At 44.9% G+C, this 18812-nt stretch overlaps 1 protein-coding gene across 1 annotated transcript in view; it reads right to left on the bottom strand.

The window, feature by feature from the left end:
* The window catches only part of LOC128643505 (carboxyl-terminal PDZ ligand of neuronal nitric oxide synthase protein-like), a gene marked incomplete at its 5' end in the record, with an annotated part of 60053 nt that extends 50413 nt beyond the window's left edge, over positions 1 to 9640 (bottom strand). Inside the window, one exon of the mRNA XM_053696351.1 lies at positions 9475 to 9640. Within this exon, the coding sequence (XP_053552326.1) occupies positions 9475 to 9640 (166 nt within the window). The remainder of the gene's footprint in view (positions 1 to 9474) is intronic.
* Between the last annotated feature and the right edge of the window lie 9172 nt (positions 9641 to 18812).

Here is an 18812-nt window from a genome sequence, read left to right as displayed (position 1 = left end):
GAAAAACATAAGCCAGGCTGAAGGACCAGGGCACTGCTAGAGCATCTATCAGCGTTGCCTGGGGATCCCTTGACCTGGACCCGTAACGAGGAAGCTGGGCGTTCTGACGAGACGCCATCAGATCCAGTTCTGGTTTGCCCCATAGTTGAATCAGCTGGGCAAATACCTCTGGATGGAGCTCCCACTCCCCCGGATGAAAAGTCTGCCGACTTAGAAAGTCCGCCTGGGATATGGATAGCTGGGAGATGGCAAGAGTGAACCTCTGCCCATAGAATTATCTTGGAAACCTCCATCATAGCCAGGGGACTCCTTGTTCCCCCCTGATGGTTGATATAGGCTACAGTCGTGATATTGTCCGACTGAAATCTGATGAATCTGACCGCAGCTAGTTGAGGCCAAGCCTGAAGAGCATTGAATATCGCTCTTAGCTCCAGAATGTTTATCGGAAGGAGGGCCTACTCCTGAGTCCACGAACCCTGAGCCTTCAGGGAATTCCAGACTGCGCCCCAGCCCAGAAGGCTGGCATCTGTCGTCACTATAGTCCACTCTGGCCTGCGGAAACTCATTCCCCTGGACAGATGGACCCTAGATAACCACCAGAGAAGAGAATCCATGGTCTCTTGATCCAGATTTAACAGAGGAGACAAATCTGTGTAGTCCCCATCCCACTGATTGAGCATGCAAAGTTGCAGTGGTCTGAGATGTAGGCGGGCAAACGGAACTATGTCCATTGCCGCTACCATCAGTCCGATCATTTCCATACACTGAGCCACTGACGGCCGATAAGTGGAATGAAGAGCACGGCAAGATGTTAGAAGCTTTGATATCCTGACCTCTGTCAGAAAAATTTTCATTTCTACTGAATCTATCAGAGTTCCTAGGAAGGAAACTCTTGTGAGAGGGGAGAGTGAACTCTTTTCTCTGTTCACCTTCCACCCGTGAGACCTTAGAAAGGCCAGAACAATGTCCGTATGGGACTTGGCGATTTGAAAAGTCGACGCCTGGATCAGGATGTCGTCTAGGTAAGGAGCCACCGCTATGCCCCACGGCCTTAGAACCGCCAGTAGAGACCCTAGAACCTTCGTAAAGATTATTGGCGCCGTGGCTAATCCGAAGGGAAGAGCCACAAACTGGTAATGCCTGTCTAGGAAGGCGAACCTGAGGAACTGATGATGATCTCTGTGAATCGGAATGTGGAGATAAGCATCCTTTAAGGCCACGGTAGTCATATATTGACCCTCCTGGATCATAGGGAGGATGGTTTGGATTGTCTCCATCTTGAAAGATGGGACCCTGAGAAATTTGTTTAGGATCTTGAGATCCAAGATTGGTCTGAACGTTCCCTCTTTTTTGGGAACTATAAACAGGTTTGAATAGAAACCCTGCCCCTGTTCCTCCCTTGGAACTGGGTGGATCACTCCCATAACCAGTAGGTCTTGAACGCAACGTAAGAATGCCTCTCTCTATCTGGTTTGCAGATAGTTGTGAGAGGTGAAATCTCCCCTTTGGAGATGATCCTTTGAATTCCAGAAGATATCCCTGGGAAACAATCTCTAGTGCCCAGGGATCCTGGACGTCTCTTGCCCAAACCTGAGCGAAGAGAGAAAGTCTGCCCCCTACTAGATCCGGTCCCGGATCGGGGGCTACTCCTTCATGCTGTCTTAGAGGCAGCAGCATTTTTTTTGGCCTGCTTCCCCTTGTTCGAAGCCTGGTTAGGTCTCCAGACTGGTTTGGACTGGGCGAAATTTCCCTCTTGTTTTGCATTAGAGGAAGCTGAAGCTGCACCACTCTTGAAGTTTCGAAAGGAACGAAAATTATTCTGTTTGGTCCTTAACTTATTGGATTTATCCTGAGGAAGGGCGTGACCTTTTCCTCCAGTAATATCAGAAATGATCTCCTTCAGACCAGGCCCGAATAGGGTCTGTCCCTTGAAGGGGATGTTAAGAAGCTTAGACTTTGAAGTAACGTCTGCTGACCAGGACTTAAGCCATAGCGCCCTATGCGCCAGAATGGCAAAACCTGAATTCTTAGCCGTTAGCTTGGTTAAATGAAAAACGGCTTCAGATATAAAGGAATTAGCTAACTTATTAGCTTTAATCCTGTCTAAAATCTCATCTAACGGGGTCTCCACCTGTAGAGCCTCCTCAAGAGACTCAAACCAAAAAGCCGCTGCAGCAGTGACTGGGGCAATGCATGCAAGAGGCTGGAGAATAAAACCTTGATGTATAAAGATTTTCTTAAGGAGACCCTCCAATTTTTTATCCATAGGATCTAGGAAAGCACAACTGTCCTCGACGGGGATAGTTGTACGCTTAGCTAGGGTAGAGACTGCTCCCTCCACCTTAGGGACCGTCTGCCATGAGTCCTGTATGGCGGCATCTATGGGAAACATCTTTTTAAAAGCAGGAGGGGGAGAGAACGACACACCTGGTCTATCCCATTCCTTAGTAATAATTTCCGAAAACCTCTTAGGGACTGGAAAAACATCAGTGTAAACAGGCACTGCAAAGTATTTGTCCATCTTACACAATTTCTCTGGAACTACAACGGGTTCACAGTCATCCAGAGTCGCTAAAACCTCCCTAAGCAATAAGAGGAGGTGTTCAAGCTTAAATTTAAACGCTGTCATTTCAGAGTCAGACTGAAGCAACGCCTTCCCTGAATCTGAAATGTCACCCACAGATAGAAGCTCTCCTGCCTCGGCTTCTGAGTATTGTGAGGGTATATCGGACACAGGTATTAAAGCGTCAGAAAGCTCTGTATTTGTTCTAGCCCCAGAGCTGTCTCGCTTTCCTTGTAACCCTGGCAGTTTGGACAATACCTCTGAGAGGGTAGCATTCATAACTGCCGCCATGTCCTGTAAGGTAAAAGAATTAGACGGGCTAGATGTACTTGGCGTCACTTGAGCGGGAGTTATAGGTTCTGACACATGGGGAGAGCTAGATGGCATAATCTCCCTTTTTTCAGTCAGAGAATCCTCTGGAGATAAATCTTTAAGCGCCATAATATGGTCTTTATAGTTTATAGAAATTTCAGTACATTTGGTACACATTCTAAGAGGGGGTTCCACAATGGCTTCCAAAAATATTGAACAAGGAGTTTCCTCTATGTCAGACATGTTTAACAGACTAGTAATGAGACAAGCAAGCTTGGAAAACACTTTAATAAATGTGAAACAGCAATTAAATAAAAACGTTACTGTGCCTTTAAGAGAAAAAAACTAGCACTTAAACTGCAAAACAGTGTAAAAATATAGTGAAGTCTTTGAAATTTTTACAGTGTGTGTAAGGGACTAAAGCAACATTGCACCCACTTGCAAATGGATGATTAACCCTTTAGGCTCCAAAACGGATTAAAAAAAACGTTAACCACCGTTAAAATACAGTTAAACACCTTGCCACAGCTCTGCTGAGGCTCCTACCTGCCCTCAAATACGATTTAGGGAAGAAATAAACCCTCTATAGTGGTCCTCAGATGCCAGAGGACTCCTCTAGGGAAGCTGGATGTCTCAGTCTGAAGGAAACTGCGCATCTAGAGCGTGAAAATAGGCCCCTCCCACCATGTACTGGATGCCAGAGGGGCCTTAAGAAAATACTCCTAGGAGTATCTGACTAGCCATGTGGAAAACTAGGCCCCAAATAAAGACTTATCTCCCTCAGAGAAAAAACGTCCTTTTTATGCAACAAGTAGACGTTTTGTCACTAAGTAATATGAGTATTAACATGAGTATTACCCTGTTTTGTAAGCATGATCCCAGTCGTTGTTAAATCACTGCATCAGGCTTACCTCAATTACACAAGGCTGTGTCAGCATTTTCTAGAACTTATCTCTCTAGAAATAAAAATACTGAACATACCTCAAAGCAGGTAATCTGCAGACCGTTCCCCCAACTGAAGTTTTCCCATACTCTTCAGTTATGTGTGAAAACAGCAATGGACCTTAGTTACAAACCGCTAAGATCATCAACCTCCAGGCAGAATTCTTCTTCTAATTTCTGCCTGAGAGAAAAACAGTACAACGCCGGTACCGTTTAAAAATAAACTTTTGATTGAAGGTAAAACTACACTAAGTCACCACATATCTCTTGATACTTCCTATCGTGTCGAGAGCTGCAAGAGAATGACTGGAGGTGGGGGTTAGGGGAGGAGCTATCTAGACAGCTCTGCTGTGGGTGTCCTCTTGCAGCTTCCTGTTGGGAAGGAGAATATCCCACAAGTAATGGATGAACCCGTGGACTGGATACACCTTACAAGAGAAATACAATAAAATAAACTATTCTATAATACAAAAAAAAACAAACACTAAATTACAAAAAATAAAAAAGAATTACAAGCAGTTTAAACTAATTACACCTAATCTAAGCCCCCTAATAAAATAAAAAAGCCCCCCAAAATAAAAAATTCCCTACCCTATTCTAAAATACAAAAGTAATCAGCTCTTTTACCAGCCCTTAAAAGGTCTTTTTGCGGGGCCATGCCCCAAAGTAATCAGCTCTTTTATCTGAAAATAAAATACAATACCCCCCCAACATACCCCTACTCTAACCCACCCAAACCCCCTTAAATAAACCTATCGCTAACCCCCTGAAGATCTCCCTACCTTGAGTCATCTTCACTCAGCCGAGCCGAATTCTTCATCCAAGGTGCGCAGAGGAGGTCCATCATCCGGTAGAAATCTTCATCCAAGCGGGGCAAGAAGAGGTCCTCCATCCGGTAGAAGTGTTCATCCAGGCGGCATCTTCAATCTTCATCCATCTGGGGCGGAGCCATCTTCAAAGGAGCCGACGCGGAGCCATCCTCTTCTACCGACGGACTAACGACGAATGAAGGTTCCTTTAAGGGACGTAATCCAAGATGGCGTCCCTTCAATTCCGGTTGGCTGATAGAATTCTATCAGCCAATCGGAATTAAGGTAGAAAAAAATATGATTGGCTGATGCAATTAGCCAATCAGATTGAAGTTCAATCCGATTGGCTGATCCAATCAGCCAATCGTATTGAACTCGCATTCTATTGGCTGTTCCGATCAGCCAATAGAATGTGAGTTCAAAACGGGGTTTAGGGGTTAATAACTTTATTATAGTAGCGACAACGGTGCGGGAGGGAGATTAGGGGTTAATAATTGTAGGTAGGTGGTGGCGATGTTAGGGAGGGCAGATTAGGGTTAATACTATTTATTGTAGGGTTTGCGAGGCGGGAGTGCGGCGGTTTAGGGGTTAATACATTTATTATAGTGGCGGCGAGGTCCGGTCGGCAGATTAGGGGTTAATAAGTGTAGTTAGGTAGCGGCGACATGGGGGGGGGGGGGCAGATTAGGGGTTAATAAATATAATATAGGGGTCGGCGATGTTGGGGGCAGCAGATTAGGGGTTCATAGGGATAATGTAGGTGGCGGCGGTGTCCGGTCGGCAGATTAGGGGTTAAAAAAAATTATTAGAGTGGCGGCGATGTGGGGGGGCCTCGGTTTAGGGGTACATAGGTAGTTTATGGGTGTTAGTGTACTTTAGAGCACAGTAGTTAAGAGCTTTATAGTCCGGCGTTAGCCCATAAAGCTCTTAACTACTGACTTTTTTTGGTGTTAGGAGTGTTGTCGGTAGAGGGTCTACCGCTCACTTCTTCCAAGACTCCAAATACCAAAGATAGGATACGCAATTGGCGTAAGGGGATCTGCGGTAGCCTGGAATCGCAGTAGGGAAGTGAGCGGTAGACCCTTTCCTGCCTGACTCTAAATACCAGCGGGCGGTAAAAGCAGCGTTAGGACCCCTTAACGCTGCTATTGACGGCTAACGCCAAACTCTAAATCTAGGCGTAAGTGTCTAAACAAATTTCTCAGAGTACCAAAAGTTCTTTCCTTTTTGGGAACAACAAACAGATTGGAATAAAACCTCAGATCCTGTTCCTGATCTGGAACAGGTACTATAAATCCCAGGGAGGAGAGATCTTGTACACATTTCAAGAATGCCTCTCTCTTTGTCTGGTCTGTAGATAACCTTGAGAGGTGAAACCTGCCCCTGGGAGGAAAAATCTTGAATTCTAATTTGCAACCCTGGGATACTATGTCCACAGCCCAAGGATCTGGGACGTCTCGTATCCAAGCTTTAAGAGAACTGAGAAAATCTGCCCCCCACTTGATACGATCCTGGATTGGGGGCGAACCCTTCACGCTGATTTAGAGTCAGCTGTGGGTTTCTTCAATTGCTTCCCCTTGTTCCAAGACTGACTGGGCTTCCAAGCGGGTTTGAATTGATCCTGCATGGTAGACGCAGGGGAAGAATTACTTCTTAAGTTGAGAAAGGAATGAAAATTACTCTGACGACCTTTCAATCTATTCTTCCTATCCTGAGGTAGAAAGGACCCTTTTCCACCCGTAATATCAGAAATAATTTCTGTTAGACCTTGGCCAAACAATGTATTTCCCCTATAAGGGAGAGTCAAAAGCTTGACTTTAGAGGAGACATCTGCAGACCAAGATTTCAGCCACAAGGCTCTGCGGCCTAGCATGGCAAAACCAGATGACTTGGCACCCCGCCTAATCACCTGCAATATAGCATCAGAAATAAAGGAATTAGTCAGCTTAAGAGCTTTAATAATGTTAATAATTGAATCTGATCTAAAGGAGTTTCTACCTGAAGAGAATCGGACAATGCATCAAACTTGTAAGATGCAGTGCTTGTCACAGTGGCAATACATACTCAGGCTGCCATAGAAGACCTAGATGAACGTAGATTCTCTTTAAATAAACCTCCATATTTTTGTCCATAAGATCTTTAAAGGAACAGCTATCCTGAATAGGAATAGTTGTCCTCTTGGCTAGAGTAGAAATAGCCCCTTCTACTTTAGGAACCGTGTGCCATGGTTTCGTAATAGAATCAGCTACTGGAAACATCTTCTTAAAAAAAGGAGACGGGAAAAAGGATACCCCCAGTTTCTCCCACTCCTGCGTAATAATATCCCTATCCGGTCTGGAACCGGGAAAAACTCCTTAGCAGGAGGAGTCTCCAAGTAATTAATAAGTTTACTAGATTTCTTAGTATTGACAATGACAGGAGTGTCAGAGTTGTCCAAAGTATCCAAAACCTCCTTTAACAAAACACGAAGGTGTTCAAGCTTAAATCTGAAAGAACTTCCATCAGTTTTAGATGAAGGAATTACACTATCCAAATCTTAAATTTCTCCTTCAGAAAGCTCTGACGCATCTTCTACATCCGATTTAAGGGGAAGAGTCATTTGAGATAAACTACTGGAATCAGAAACCTTGCCATCTGAATTCATTTCCTTTTTCCCTTTAACATAGGAAAAGCAGCTAGCGCTGCAGATACCACTGCGGATACTTGTGCGGCAATTTCTGCCTTCAAATATGCTCCACTAGGAGCCATAGAGGAACCACAGGGCATTGCATGTGATGCCATTGAGACTTGGGATGTTACAGGAGAGGGCTGTGGCATAGGGGCTCCATATGGAGCTTGAGACCCCTCGTTTCAAGCAACCCTTCAGGCTGGCCGGAAACAGAAGTTTTCAAGAAGTTAACTTATCTGCCTGCTCTGAGGCGGCGGACAGTAATCAATCCGATCGAATACGATCAGGTTGATTGACACCCTCTGACCCCATGCTAGGGGCCGATTGGCCGCGAATCTGCAAAGGACGGCATTGCACCAGCAGTTCACAAGAACTGCTGGTGCAATGCTAAATACGCTACTTTATACACTAAGTCTTTTTCAGACATGATCGCAGAAAAAATTCACTGTACACTGAGGTGTGACACACTGCAATCCTTTTTTATTTTCAAGGGTCTTAAACTTTACTCCCAGAGAAAAAGATCGTACAATTAATGAGTAACTATGTACTCTAAAACCTCAGGGACCCTACACCTCAGTCTTAACTGAAGGCTCCTACTTGTCGCCAACTTCGGAGAGAGAACCGCAATTAATAAGCTCACACACTGATCGCCAACACCACTCTGAAGCCAAAAGAACGTCACGTGATCGGCATCAATTCAACTGCGCCACAGAGAGGCGCGAAACAAGAATCAAGCTTCTTCCTGGTTACGTCATACAGTGTAACTGACTAAGCTGATTGTAATTAACTGCCAAGTACAAATGTATAACGGCACTGGATCGGAATCCTAATTCCTTAACCCCTCTACTAACTTTATTATAGTGGCGGCAACGTTGGCGGCGGCAGATTAGGGGTTAATACATTTAATAGGCTATGTGGGCTATGTCGGTTTAGGGGTTAATACTAGAATAGGTTTATTGCGGTGTGGGCTATGGCAGTTTAGGGGTTAATAATTTAGTTATTACTTGCAGTGTGGGCTATGGCGGTTTAGAAGTTAATAATTAGGCTTATTGCCTTGTGGGGGGTTCTCGGTCTAGGGGTTAATATATGTATTAGTAGTGAGAGGGGGGATTGTGGATATAGGGGTTTTACGTGTCGGGCTTATTTTTGGGAGGCGTGTTAGACTTTTACGGGAGATTTGATATTTTCTTTACTTTTCTTAGGCGCCGGCAGTTTCTAAAGTGCCGTAAGTCACCAACGACTCCAGAAATTTGTATTTACGCTCATTTCTGGACATCACTAGTTTATCCCACTTACGGCACTTTATGAACTGCCGGTGCCGTATATGTAATACTCCGATGTGCGAGGTGAAATTACGGGCGGCGCAGGTTCCCACGCTTGCGACGAAACCTGCGCCGTATATGTGATCGCGCCCAATGTAAGTAAATACACAGTAGTACTACACGGTGACTATAATGTAAGTAAATACACAGTAGTACTACACAGTGACTATAATGTAAGTAAATACACAGTAGTACTACACGGTGACTATAATGTAAGTAAATACACAGTAGTACTACACAGTGACTATAATGTAAGTAAATACACAGTAGTACTACACAGTGACTATAATGTAAGTAAATACACAGTAGTACTACACGGTGACTATAATGTAAGTAAATACACAGTAGTACTACACGGTGACTATAATGTAAGTAAATACACAGTAGTACTACACGGTGACTATAATGTAAGTAAATACACGGTGACTATAATGTAAGTAAATACACGGTGACTATAATGTAAGTAAATACACAGTAGTACTACAGAGTGACTATAATGTAAGTAAATACACAGTAGTACTACACGGTGACTATAATGTAAGTAAATACACAGTAGTACTACACGGTGACTATAATGTAAGTAAATACACAGTAGTACTACACAGTGACTATAATGTAAGTAAATACACAGTAGTACTACACGGTGACTATAATGTAAGAAAATACACAGTAGTAGTACACAGTGACTATATTGTAAGTAAATACACAGTAGTAGTACACAGTGACTATATTGTAAGTAAATACACAGTAGTACTACACGGTGACTATAATGTAAGCAAATACACAGCAGCAAACACACTGGCAGTAGGTTTCTGTACCTGGTTATGAGGAACAACAGACAAATATACCCCTTCTTACTTGCATTGTGGCCAGATAGCCTGATCTCCAGATCCTGGACTTGTCTAACCAGCCTGGCAATGTGTTGTAGAAGTTCCTTATTCTGCATAAGTAGCTGATAGACCCGTGCCTGAGATTCCTTTCTTGCCGCAGCCTCGGCAGACAGCTGCTCTTTCAATAAATGGATCTGGTTAGAGGGGAAATTAGAGGTTAAATAAAGGAGCTAATATCTAATATTGATGTCCAGATGAATAAACTTACTAATAAATACATTTATTCACTCATTGTTGTGACAAAATATAAAGGTGCATGTGGCGTTATATGATCATGAAAACAGTTCTATAATAGGCCTGAGAGTTACCATGTGACATGCACTCTAGTCACAACTAGAAGACATAGTGGATGAGTGACCGTGCATGCCTAAGAAGTACACAGGTTTGGCTGAGATACGTGAGAAATAGCTTAATGGTGTGTGCATCGAAGAAGTGTGTGAGTAAAGCAGAGAAATCCACAAAACAGGTGCAATTTAAGAACCATTGAAGTAAAATGACAGGAGGTCTTGGGAAGATTGTTTAGACTGGTAAGAGGTTAATGAGGGCTTTAAATCTTAAGTACAAGAATTATAGTTTTAGTCTTGAGGTGATCCAAGGAGCCAGTGAAGAAAAGGAAAATAGGATGGCAGCTACAGGAAAAGGCTGTGCCAATTGAAGGTTGGACTGGTGTGACTAGTGCATGTTTAAGGGGTTTAAAGTAAGAGACTGAGGAACCTGATCAAGGTGACAGTCAGTAAGATGGGGGCGGTATCTAAAAAAGGTGGATGGGGGTGGAGTGGCTGTGGTGAGAGTACATGTTAAGGAAATGAGGAGTCTGACAAGGTTTTGAATATCAGGGCACAGACTGGTGAGAAATGGGCTGTTTGAGTTCGGCCAGGCTTGCGGTCTGTCAGTATATTCTAAAAAGGTGGTCTGAACCTCATTGTGCTGATGAGTGGCGATGTGTCTCCCGTAAGATACCATGGGGATCGTAACTTCAGTTGTTGCGTTTTTTTACATATCATTATATTGCGATTGTGCGATCGTGTTTTACTTATAATATTGCAATTGCACTATACCAAACGTGTTCTATATTAACTTATTCACTACCAGGACTTCCAGGCAAAAATTTGCCCAAAATCCCAGAGTATTTTTAGCCTTTTTGCTATCACTCTATTTAAACAGAAATAGAGCCTTGTTTTTTTATTTACCTATCAAATCTTTATATATATTTTTAAGTAGACAACCCAAGGTATTGATCTAGGCCCATTTTGGTATATTTCATGCCACCATTTCACTGCCAAATGCCATCAAATAAAAAAAATTCTTACTTTTTTTCACAAACTTTGGGTTTCTCACATAAATTATTTACATATGCAATCATGGCACAAATGTTTGTAAAAGTTTCTCTGAGATGCCCTATGTTCAGAAATAGCAGACATATAATGCTTTGTCATTGCTTTTTGGTAATAATAACAAATTATGCTTACCTGATAATTTCATTTCCATCATGGGGAGGAGAGTCCACGGCTTCATTCATTACTATTGGGAATAAAGAACCTGGCCACCAGGAGGAGGCAAAGACACCCCAGCCAAAGACTTAAATACCTCCCCCACTCGCCTCATCCCCCAGTCATTCTGCCGAGGGAACAAGGAATAGTAGGAGAAATATCAGGGTATAAATGGTGCCAGAAGATAAATTAAATTTAGGTCCGCCTGATGGAGATACGGACGGGAGCCGTGGACTCTCCTCCCCACGATGGAAATGAAATTATCAGGTAAGCATAATTTATGTTTTCCATCTAAAGGGGAGGAGAGTCCACAGCTTCATTCATTACTAATGGGAACATATACCCAAACTCTAGAGGACACTAAATGAAACCGGGAGGGTAAAAGGCGGACCTTAATCTGAGGGCACCACCACATCTAGAACCTTTCATCCAAAAGCCGTTTCCGCAGAAGCAAAAACGTAAAATTTGTAAAACTTTGTAAAAGTATGTAAGGAAGACCAAGTAGCCGCCTTACAAATCTGCTCCATAGAAGCCTCATTTTTGAAGGCCCAAGACGAAGCCACCGATCTAGTGGAATGAGCCGTGATCCTCTGAGGAGGCTTATGTCCCGCTGTCTCGTAAGCAAACGAATCAAGGTCCTCAACCAAAAAGACAAAGTAGCAGCAGAAGCCCTCTGACCCCTGCGCTTCCCTGAATACACAACAAAAAGAGATGTAGATTGCCTGAAGTCCTTTGTAGCCTGAAGATAAAATTTCAAGGCACAGACCAAATCTAGATTATGAAGTAACCGGTCCTTCGAAGAAGAAGGGTTATGAGTCAGACTCAGAGAAGGAACAACTATTTCCTGATTGATGTTACAATTGGATACCATCTTGGGAAGAAACCCCAAGGCAGTGCGAAGAACCGCCTTATCCGTATGAAAAACCAGATAAGGGGGCCCATATTGCAAGGCCGCCAGTTCAGATACTCTGCGAGCCGATGCAATGGCCAACAGGAAGAGAACCTTCCAGGACAGAACCTTAATGTCCAGAGAATGCATAGGCTCAAACAGAACCTGCTGCAAAACCCTAAGGACCAAATTTAAGCTCCACGGGGGAGCAGACTGTCTAAAGACAGGCCTGATTCGAGACAGAGCCTGAACAAAGGATTGAATGTCAGGGAGCTCAGCGAGTCTCCTATGCAACAAAACAGATAATGCTGAAATCTGTCCCTTTAAAGAACTAGCGGCAAGTCCCTTCTCTAAACCCTCTTGAAGAAAGGACAGAATTCTGGAAACCCTCACCTTGTGCCAAGGGTATCCATGTTTCTCACACCAGGCCAAGTAAGTCCTCCACACCTTATGGTACATGCGCCGAGTGACTGGCTTTATTGCCCGAACTAGAGTGTCAATCACACTTTCAGAAAAACCTCTCTTAGCTAAGACTAAGCGTTCTATCTCCACGCAGTCAGCCTCAGAGAATCGAGATTTTGATGTTGGGAAAGACCCTGTTCCAGCAGATCTCTGCGACAGGGTAACCTCCACGACGGAGAGGATGACATCCCCACTAGATCCGCAAACCACGTCCTCCGCGGCCACGAAGGAGCAATCAGAATGATTGACGCTCTATCCTGCTTTATGCGTGCCACTATACGAGGTAGAAGTGGTAAGGGAGGAAAAATGTACATTAGATCGAACCCCCAAGGCACCGATAATGCATCTATCAGTTCTGCCTGGGGGTCCCTCGACCCGTATTGGGGAAGTTTGTAATTGAGTCTGGACGCCATGAGATCTATCTCTGGCGTCCCCCATCTGAGACAAATCTCCGCAAACACCTCGGGGTGAAGAGACCATTCCCCCGGATGAAATGTTTGCCTGCTGAGGAAGTCCGCTTCCCAGTTGTCCACACCCGGAATGTGGATCGCCAAAAGTGAGCAGTTGTGCGACACCGCCCATTCCAGGATCCGAGACACCTCCCTCACTGCGAGGGAGCTCCTCGTACCCCCCTGATGGTTGATATAAGCCACCCAGGTAATGTTGTCCGTCTGAAACCTTATGAAGTAGAATGCCCCCAGGCAGGGCCACGCCTTTAGAGCATTGAAGATCGCTCGAAGTTCCAGGATATTTATCGGTAAAAGGGACTGCAGCCGAGACTAATTTTCCCTGTGCCATCTTGGCACCCCAGACAGCTCCCCATCCCACCAGACTCGCGTCCGTGGTCATAACCTCCCAGGACGGTCTCAAGAAGGATGTCCCCATGGACAGTTGTTCCGGTCCGATCCACCAAGAGAGGGAGGTCCGAGCCCTCACATCCATGGATATCAACTATGACAGATCTGAATGATCGCCGTTCCACTGCCTCAACATGCATAATTGAAGAGGCCTGAGATGTAACCTGGCAAATGGAATGACGTCTGTGCTGGAGACCATGAGCCCGACCACCTTCATACATTGAGCCACCGAGGGCCTCTCTGAGGATCGAAGGGCCAGACAGGTGGACGCAAGCTTCCTGCGTCTTTGATCCGTGAGGAAAATCTTCATGGACACAGAGTCTATGATCGTGCCCAGAAACTCCACCCTGGTGCTGGGTACCAGGGAGCTCTTTCTGAAGTTTACCTTCCAACCGTGAGATTGAAGCAATAGGAACAGAGACCTTGAATGGTCCACTGTCAGACTGAAGGACGGCGCCTGAACCAGGATGTCGTCCAGATAGGGCGCCACCGCAATGCCCTGGATCTGGCCACTGCATGCAGAGCCCTGAGAACCTTTGTGAAAACTCTCGGGCCGTCGCCAGGCCAAAAGGAAGGCCCACAAACTGGAAGTGCTGGTCCAGAAAAGCAAATCTCAGGAACTTGAAGTGGTCCATGTGAATTGGAACATGAAGGTAGGCACCATTCAGGTCTATTGTGGTCATGAACTGCCCCTCCTGAACTAGGGGCAAAATGGACCTGATCGTTTTCATTTTGAATGATGGAACGGACAAAAATTTGGTTAAACACTTCAGATCCAAAATCGGGTGGAACGTGCCCTCCTTTTTTGGAACTATGAACAGATTTGAATAATACCCTAGACCCCTTTCTGCAAGGGGCACTGGTATGATAACACCTAGAGAGGAAATATCCCTCACATATCCTAGAAAGGCCTCTTTCTTTTCCGGCCTCAATGACAGATTTGACACGAGGAATCTGCCCCTGGGTGGAAAGGACTTGAACCCTATCCTGTACCCCTGGGAGACAACCTCCAGAAGCCAGGGGTCCTGAAAATCCTGAAACCAGGCTTCGGAGAATAGAGATAACCTGCCCCCTACTCAGTCCGTAGACCTGTCGGGGGCCGCCCCTTCATGCCAACTTGGTCTCGGTGGGCTTCTTGTTCTGTTTGGACTTGTTCCAAGACTGAGCAGGCTTTCAAGTTCCCTTGGATTGGTCCGCTTTTGCGGCGGGCTGCTGGCACTGGGCCCTTTCGGCATGAAAGGGACGAAAAATAGGTCCTTTAGGCTTAGCCTTCTTATCCTGGGGTAGGAAGGCACCCTTGCCTCCTGTAACCGTGGATATGATCGAGACCAGGCCTGGACCGAACAGAATCTTTACTTGAAAAGGCAGGGACAGCAACCTCAATTTGGAGGTCATGTCCACCACAAGGCTCTGCGTGCTAAAACCGAATACCCTGACACCTTAGCATTCAGGCGAATAATTTGCATAGTGGCATCGCAAATGAAAGAATTGGCTACCGTCAAAGCCTTAATCTTTTCCTGTACCTCTTCGAAAGAGGGTTCACCCTCAATCATTCCACACAGGGAATCACACCAATATGACGCAGCTCCAGCAACCGCGGCTACGGCTACGGCCGGCTGAAAAACAAACCCCATGTGCTGAAACATCTTTTTCAGCATGTTCTCCAACTTTTTATCCATGGGCTCCTTGAACGACGAACTATCCTCTAGGGGAATAGTCGTTCGCTTAGCGAGCATGGAGATGGCCCCATCCACTCTAGAAATGGTCCCCCACAGCTCCAACTGAGCCTCCGGAACAGGGAAAAGTTTCTTAAAGGACGAGGAAGGAGAAAAGGAAGAACCTAATCGAGTCCATTCGTTCTTGATAATGTTAGCCATCTTTATAGGGGCAGGGAAGGTCTGGGGTACCACCCTGTCCTCATAAACCTTATCTAGCTTAGGGATGAAGGTTCCTCTGGAAGCTTCTGCTCCGGAACCTCCACAGTAGCAAGCACTTGCTTTAGTACAAAAACGCAAATTATCCATCTTAAACCTATAGCCAGGCTTCTCTGCAGGAGCTTGAGATGATGCGGATTCCGACCCAGAAGGGGCTCCCTCTGAAGCATCGGAGTGGGCCTAGTCCTCGAACTGCTTCATAGGAGCTTAGCAGAACGTGGTAAGGCATGGATCACTTTGGAAACTGCCGTTTGCAGTTGATCCGCAAAATCTAGCGGCCAACAAATCTCTCCCAAAGGAGCAACAGTCGGATCCCCGGGGTACTGCATGTGCAATAGGGGACTCAGAGGAGAACCCACAGAGGTGGACGGCTCGTGGTACTAGACATTCTTTTAGTCTTAGATGTCTCGACCCTCTCAAGGCATGTGGAACATAATTGGGCAGGCTGGTCTATCGGAACCTCACAATAAACACAGGTATGAGACTTAAAGAGGGAGTACCCTCTAACGTGCCTCCATAGCTTGCACTTTTATAGGAATAAAAGAGAAACTAACACGCACCCTTATAACCGCCGATGGCCGGGGCACTCACCACCTCCTATGAACCGGACTACAGAAACCGATTTGTCTCCTCCGTCGCAGATCAGACCGGAAGTGAAGAAGCCCCACCCGGTCACATGGGTGCTTCGCAGGACCGCCCCTGCCTAAAGGAGAAAACGCGCCAAAAAAGGCTGCGCAAAAACTCCTGAGAGTTCCACGCATTGCCAGAGTCTCATCCCGCACAATTGCAGCAATGACACAATAAACAATAACATGTATAAATGTTCAATAATCCCCCTACCAGGAATATTATCCCATGATTCTGTAAAGATAAAAGGCGCCACACTGTGACCCTGTCTGCTATGTTAACATTGTGTATAAAATAAAACGATCTTACCAGAATCCACGCCGTGGAACAGAAACACGGCTCTTCAAGTGTGACAGGTCATAGCAGCGCTCCTGACATGGACTTGAGAGAAGAAAGCAGTCTGCGAAACTCGTCAACGCCGATTGCTGTAGTAGTTGTTAATATGCGTCAGGATGATTTCATAAAAGAGACTCTCTCCCTGCAGCCCCGGACTTTAACTTTCACCCAAGCCCTCACTGAGAAGCCTTATAGGGCTACTTAAACTCCTGTCCCATCACAAAGAGTAGTACCCTCCATAAGAGACCTCAGAATCTTCGGCACCTCTCTGCCACCTCCTGTGACGAAAGGCAAAGAATGACTGGGGGATGAGGGGAGTGGGAGAGGCATTTAAGCATTTGGCTGGGGTGCCTTTGCCTCCTCCTGGTGGCCAGGTCCTTAATTCCCAATAGTAATGAATGAAGCCATGGACTCTCCTCCCCTTTAAATGTAAAAGGCCGCTAATTGCAGCTGCGCACCACACTTCAATTATTCCCGGCAGTGAAGGGGTTAATTAGGTAGCTTAAAAGGTTAATGTTAGCTTTAGTGTAGAGATTAGCCTTCCACCTGACACTCCCCACCTTCTGATCCCTCCCAAACACCTCCTCCCCCCCACTGGTCACCTCCATCTTAAGTACGGGCAGACAGTCTGCCAATAAAAAAAACAAAACAACTTTATTTTAAAAAAAAAAAAATCTGCAGTGTAGGATTGCTCTTACCCTCAAACCTCCATGATCCCCCCTAAAAAACTAAACCTCCCCTGCCCTAACTATTGTCGCCATCTTAGGTACTGGCAGCTGCCAGTACCTGAAAAACGTTTTACTTTTTTAGAAAAAAATATATATTTTTTTTATTTATTATAAATTTTATTTTAAAAGCAACGCAGCGTAGTGTCCCCCCACCCGCATTCTTTATTCTAGGGCCCCCTCACCGCCTTTTCCGTAGAGTAGCTGCCCCATCCCTCCCTGTCCCTTTTAAAAAAAAATCTCCAGTGTAGGGCCCCTCCCACTTCCTCCCGATCCCTCCCGCCTTCCTTGCTGGGCCACCCGTCCGTCTCCCGCCTACACCTCCCGTCCGCTCCAATAGAAGATCGTTACAGACGGTGACACACACAGTGTCACCGTCTGTAACGATCAGGCATCTGCCCTCATATGGAGGCAGATCACCAATCGCTCTCCGGCTCCATATGCGGGAAATGCCTGAAGCTTCAGAAGCTCCAGATCTCGTCTGTAACTTAACAACCCAGATTGCTGGAGCATCCTGAAGCGACAACTTATATATACGTGGTGCGGTACGATAGCCAAAGTACAGCACGACGTATATATATATATATATATACACGTCGTTTTGGGTGAAGGGGTTAATATATATCTATAGATAAATATTAACCTTTGCTACAAATCGATCGCAATATTATAAGTAAAACACAATTGCAAAATCACAATTGCAATTTTGTGATATCACGATCAAGATATTGTGAAATATGAAAATTGTGATTGTACGTTCTTAATAGAATGTACATATGAATATTAAGAACGCACAATAAGTAAGAAATGACACGCCTAAGGGTACAATCACGCTTACAGTTAGTTTACACATTAAACAATGTACATACAGCTATCATATTCCTACAATTCCCTATTGTATTGTACAAACAGGGATTGAGCTTCTGTGGACACAGGGATCATTTACAGTACATCCTCCATGTAGTTGGCAATGCTGCTTTGAATATATCGCCAGTACCAAAGCAGCATTGCCACCCACTGAAATGTATGATAAACAGTACTGCCGGCCCTTTTCAATATTTTGCTGGCTTTCTCGACATCGTGACAAATTCCTTCTGAATATCTCACCACCTTGTGGCCCTTTAAATCATTGGAGCCTGTATGAGAGAGAAGCAGTGGACAAGCCTATGGGGCATATTTATCACGCTCCGTATGGAGCTTGATGCCCTGTGTTTCTGGTGAGCCTTCTAAAGACCGCTGCTCCATAACCTGTCCGCCTGCTCTGAGGCCGCGAATCTGCAGAACTGCTGGTGCAACGATAAATGCAGAGAGCGTATGCTGTCAGCATTTATCAATGTGCAGCGGACATGATCCGCAATATCGGATCATGTCTGCTTGCACGTTCTTTCCTAGTGTAGAGAAGAGATGTTCCAGCAGCTTTCAATATCCCCTTCCATTTGCTGTCATCTTACTGTTTGTCACATAAAGCCATTAAGACCTATCTGAACCCTTGACACATCCCTAGAAATATCTCTCAGGTCAAAAAAAGCTAAGACACAAAAAACACCATTTCAAACCTGAAGATATTGATTTACTGATAAAACATAATTTATGTAAGAACTTACCTGATAAATTCATTTCTTTCATATTGGCAAGAGTCCATGAGTGACGTATGGGATATACAATCCTACCAGGAGGGGCAAAGTTTCTCAAACCTCAAAATGCCTATAAATACACCCCTCACCACATCCACAATTAAGTTTAACGAATAGCCAAGTAGTGGGGTGATAAAGAAAGGAGTAAAAAGCATCAACAAAAGAAATTTGGAAATAATTGTGCTTTATACAAAAAAATCATAACCACCATAAAAAGGGTGGGCCTCATGGACTCTTGCCAATATGAAAGAAATGAATTTATCAGGTAAGTTCTTACATAAATTATGTTTTCTTTCAAGTAATTGGCAAGAGTCCATGAGCTAGTGACGTATGGGATAGCAATACCCAAGAT

This window comes from Bombina bombina, unplaced genomic scaffold (assembly GCF_027579735.1).
Source record: "Bombina bombina isolate aBomBom1 unplaced genomic scaffold, aBomBom1.pri scaffold_452, whole genome shotgun sequence".
Lineage (NCBI taxonomy): Eukaryota > Metazoa > Chordata > Amphibia > Anura > Bombinatoridae > Bombina > Bombina bombina.
Note: the sequence above shows the minus strand (reverse complement) of the source record. Positions and strands in the feature narration are given on the sequence as shown.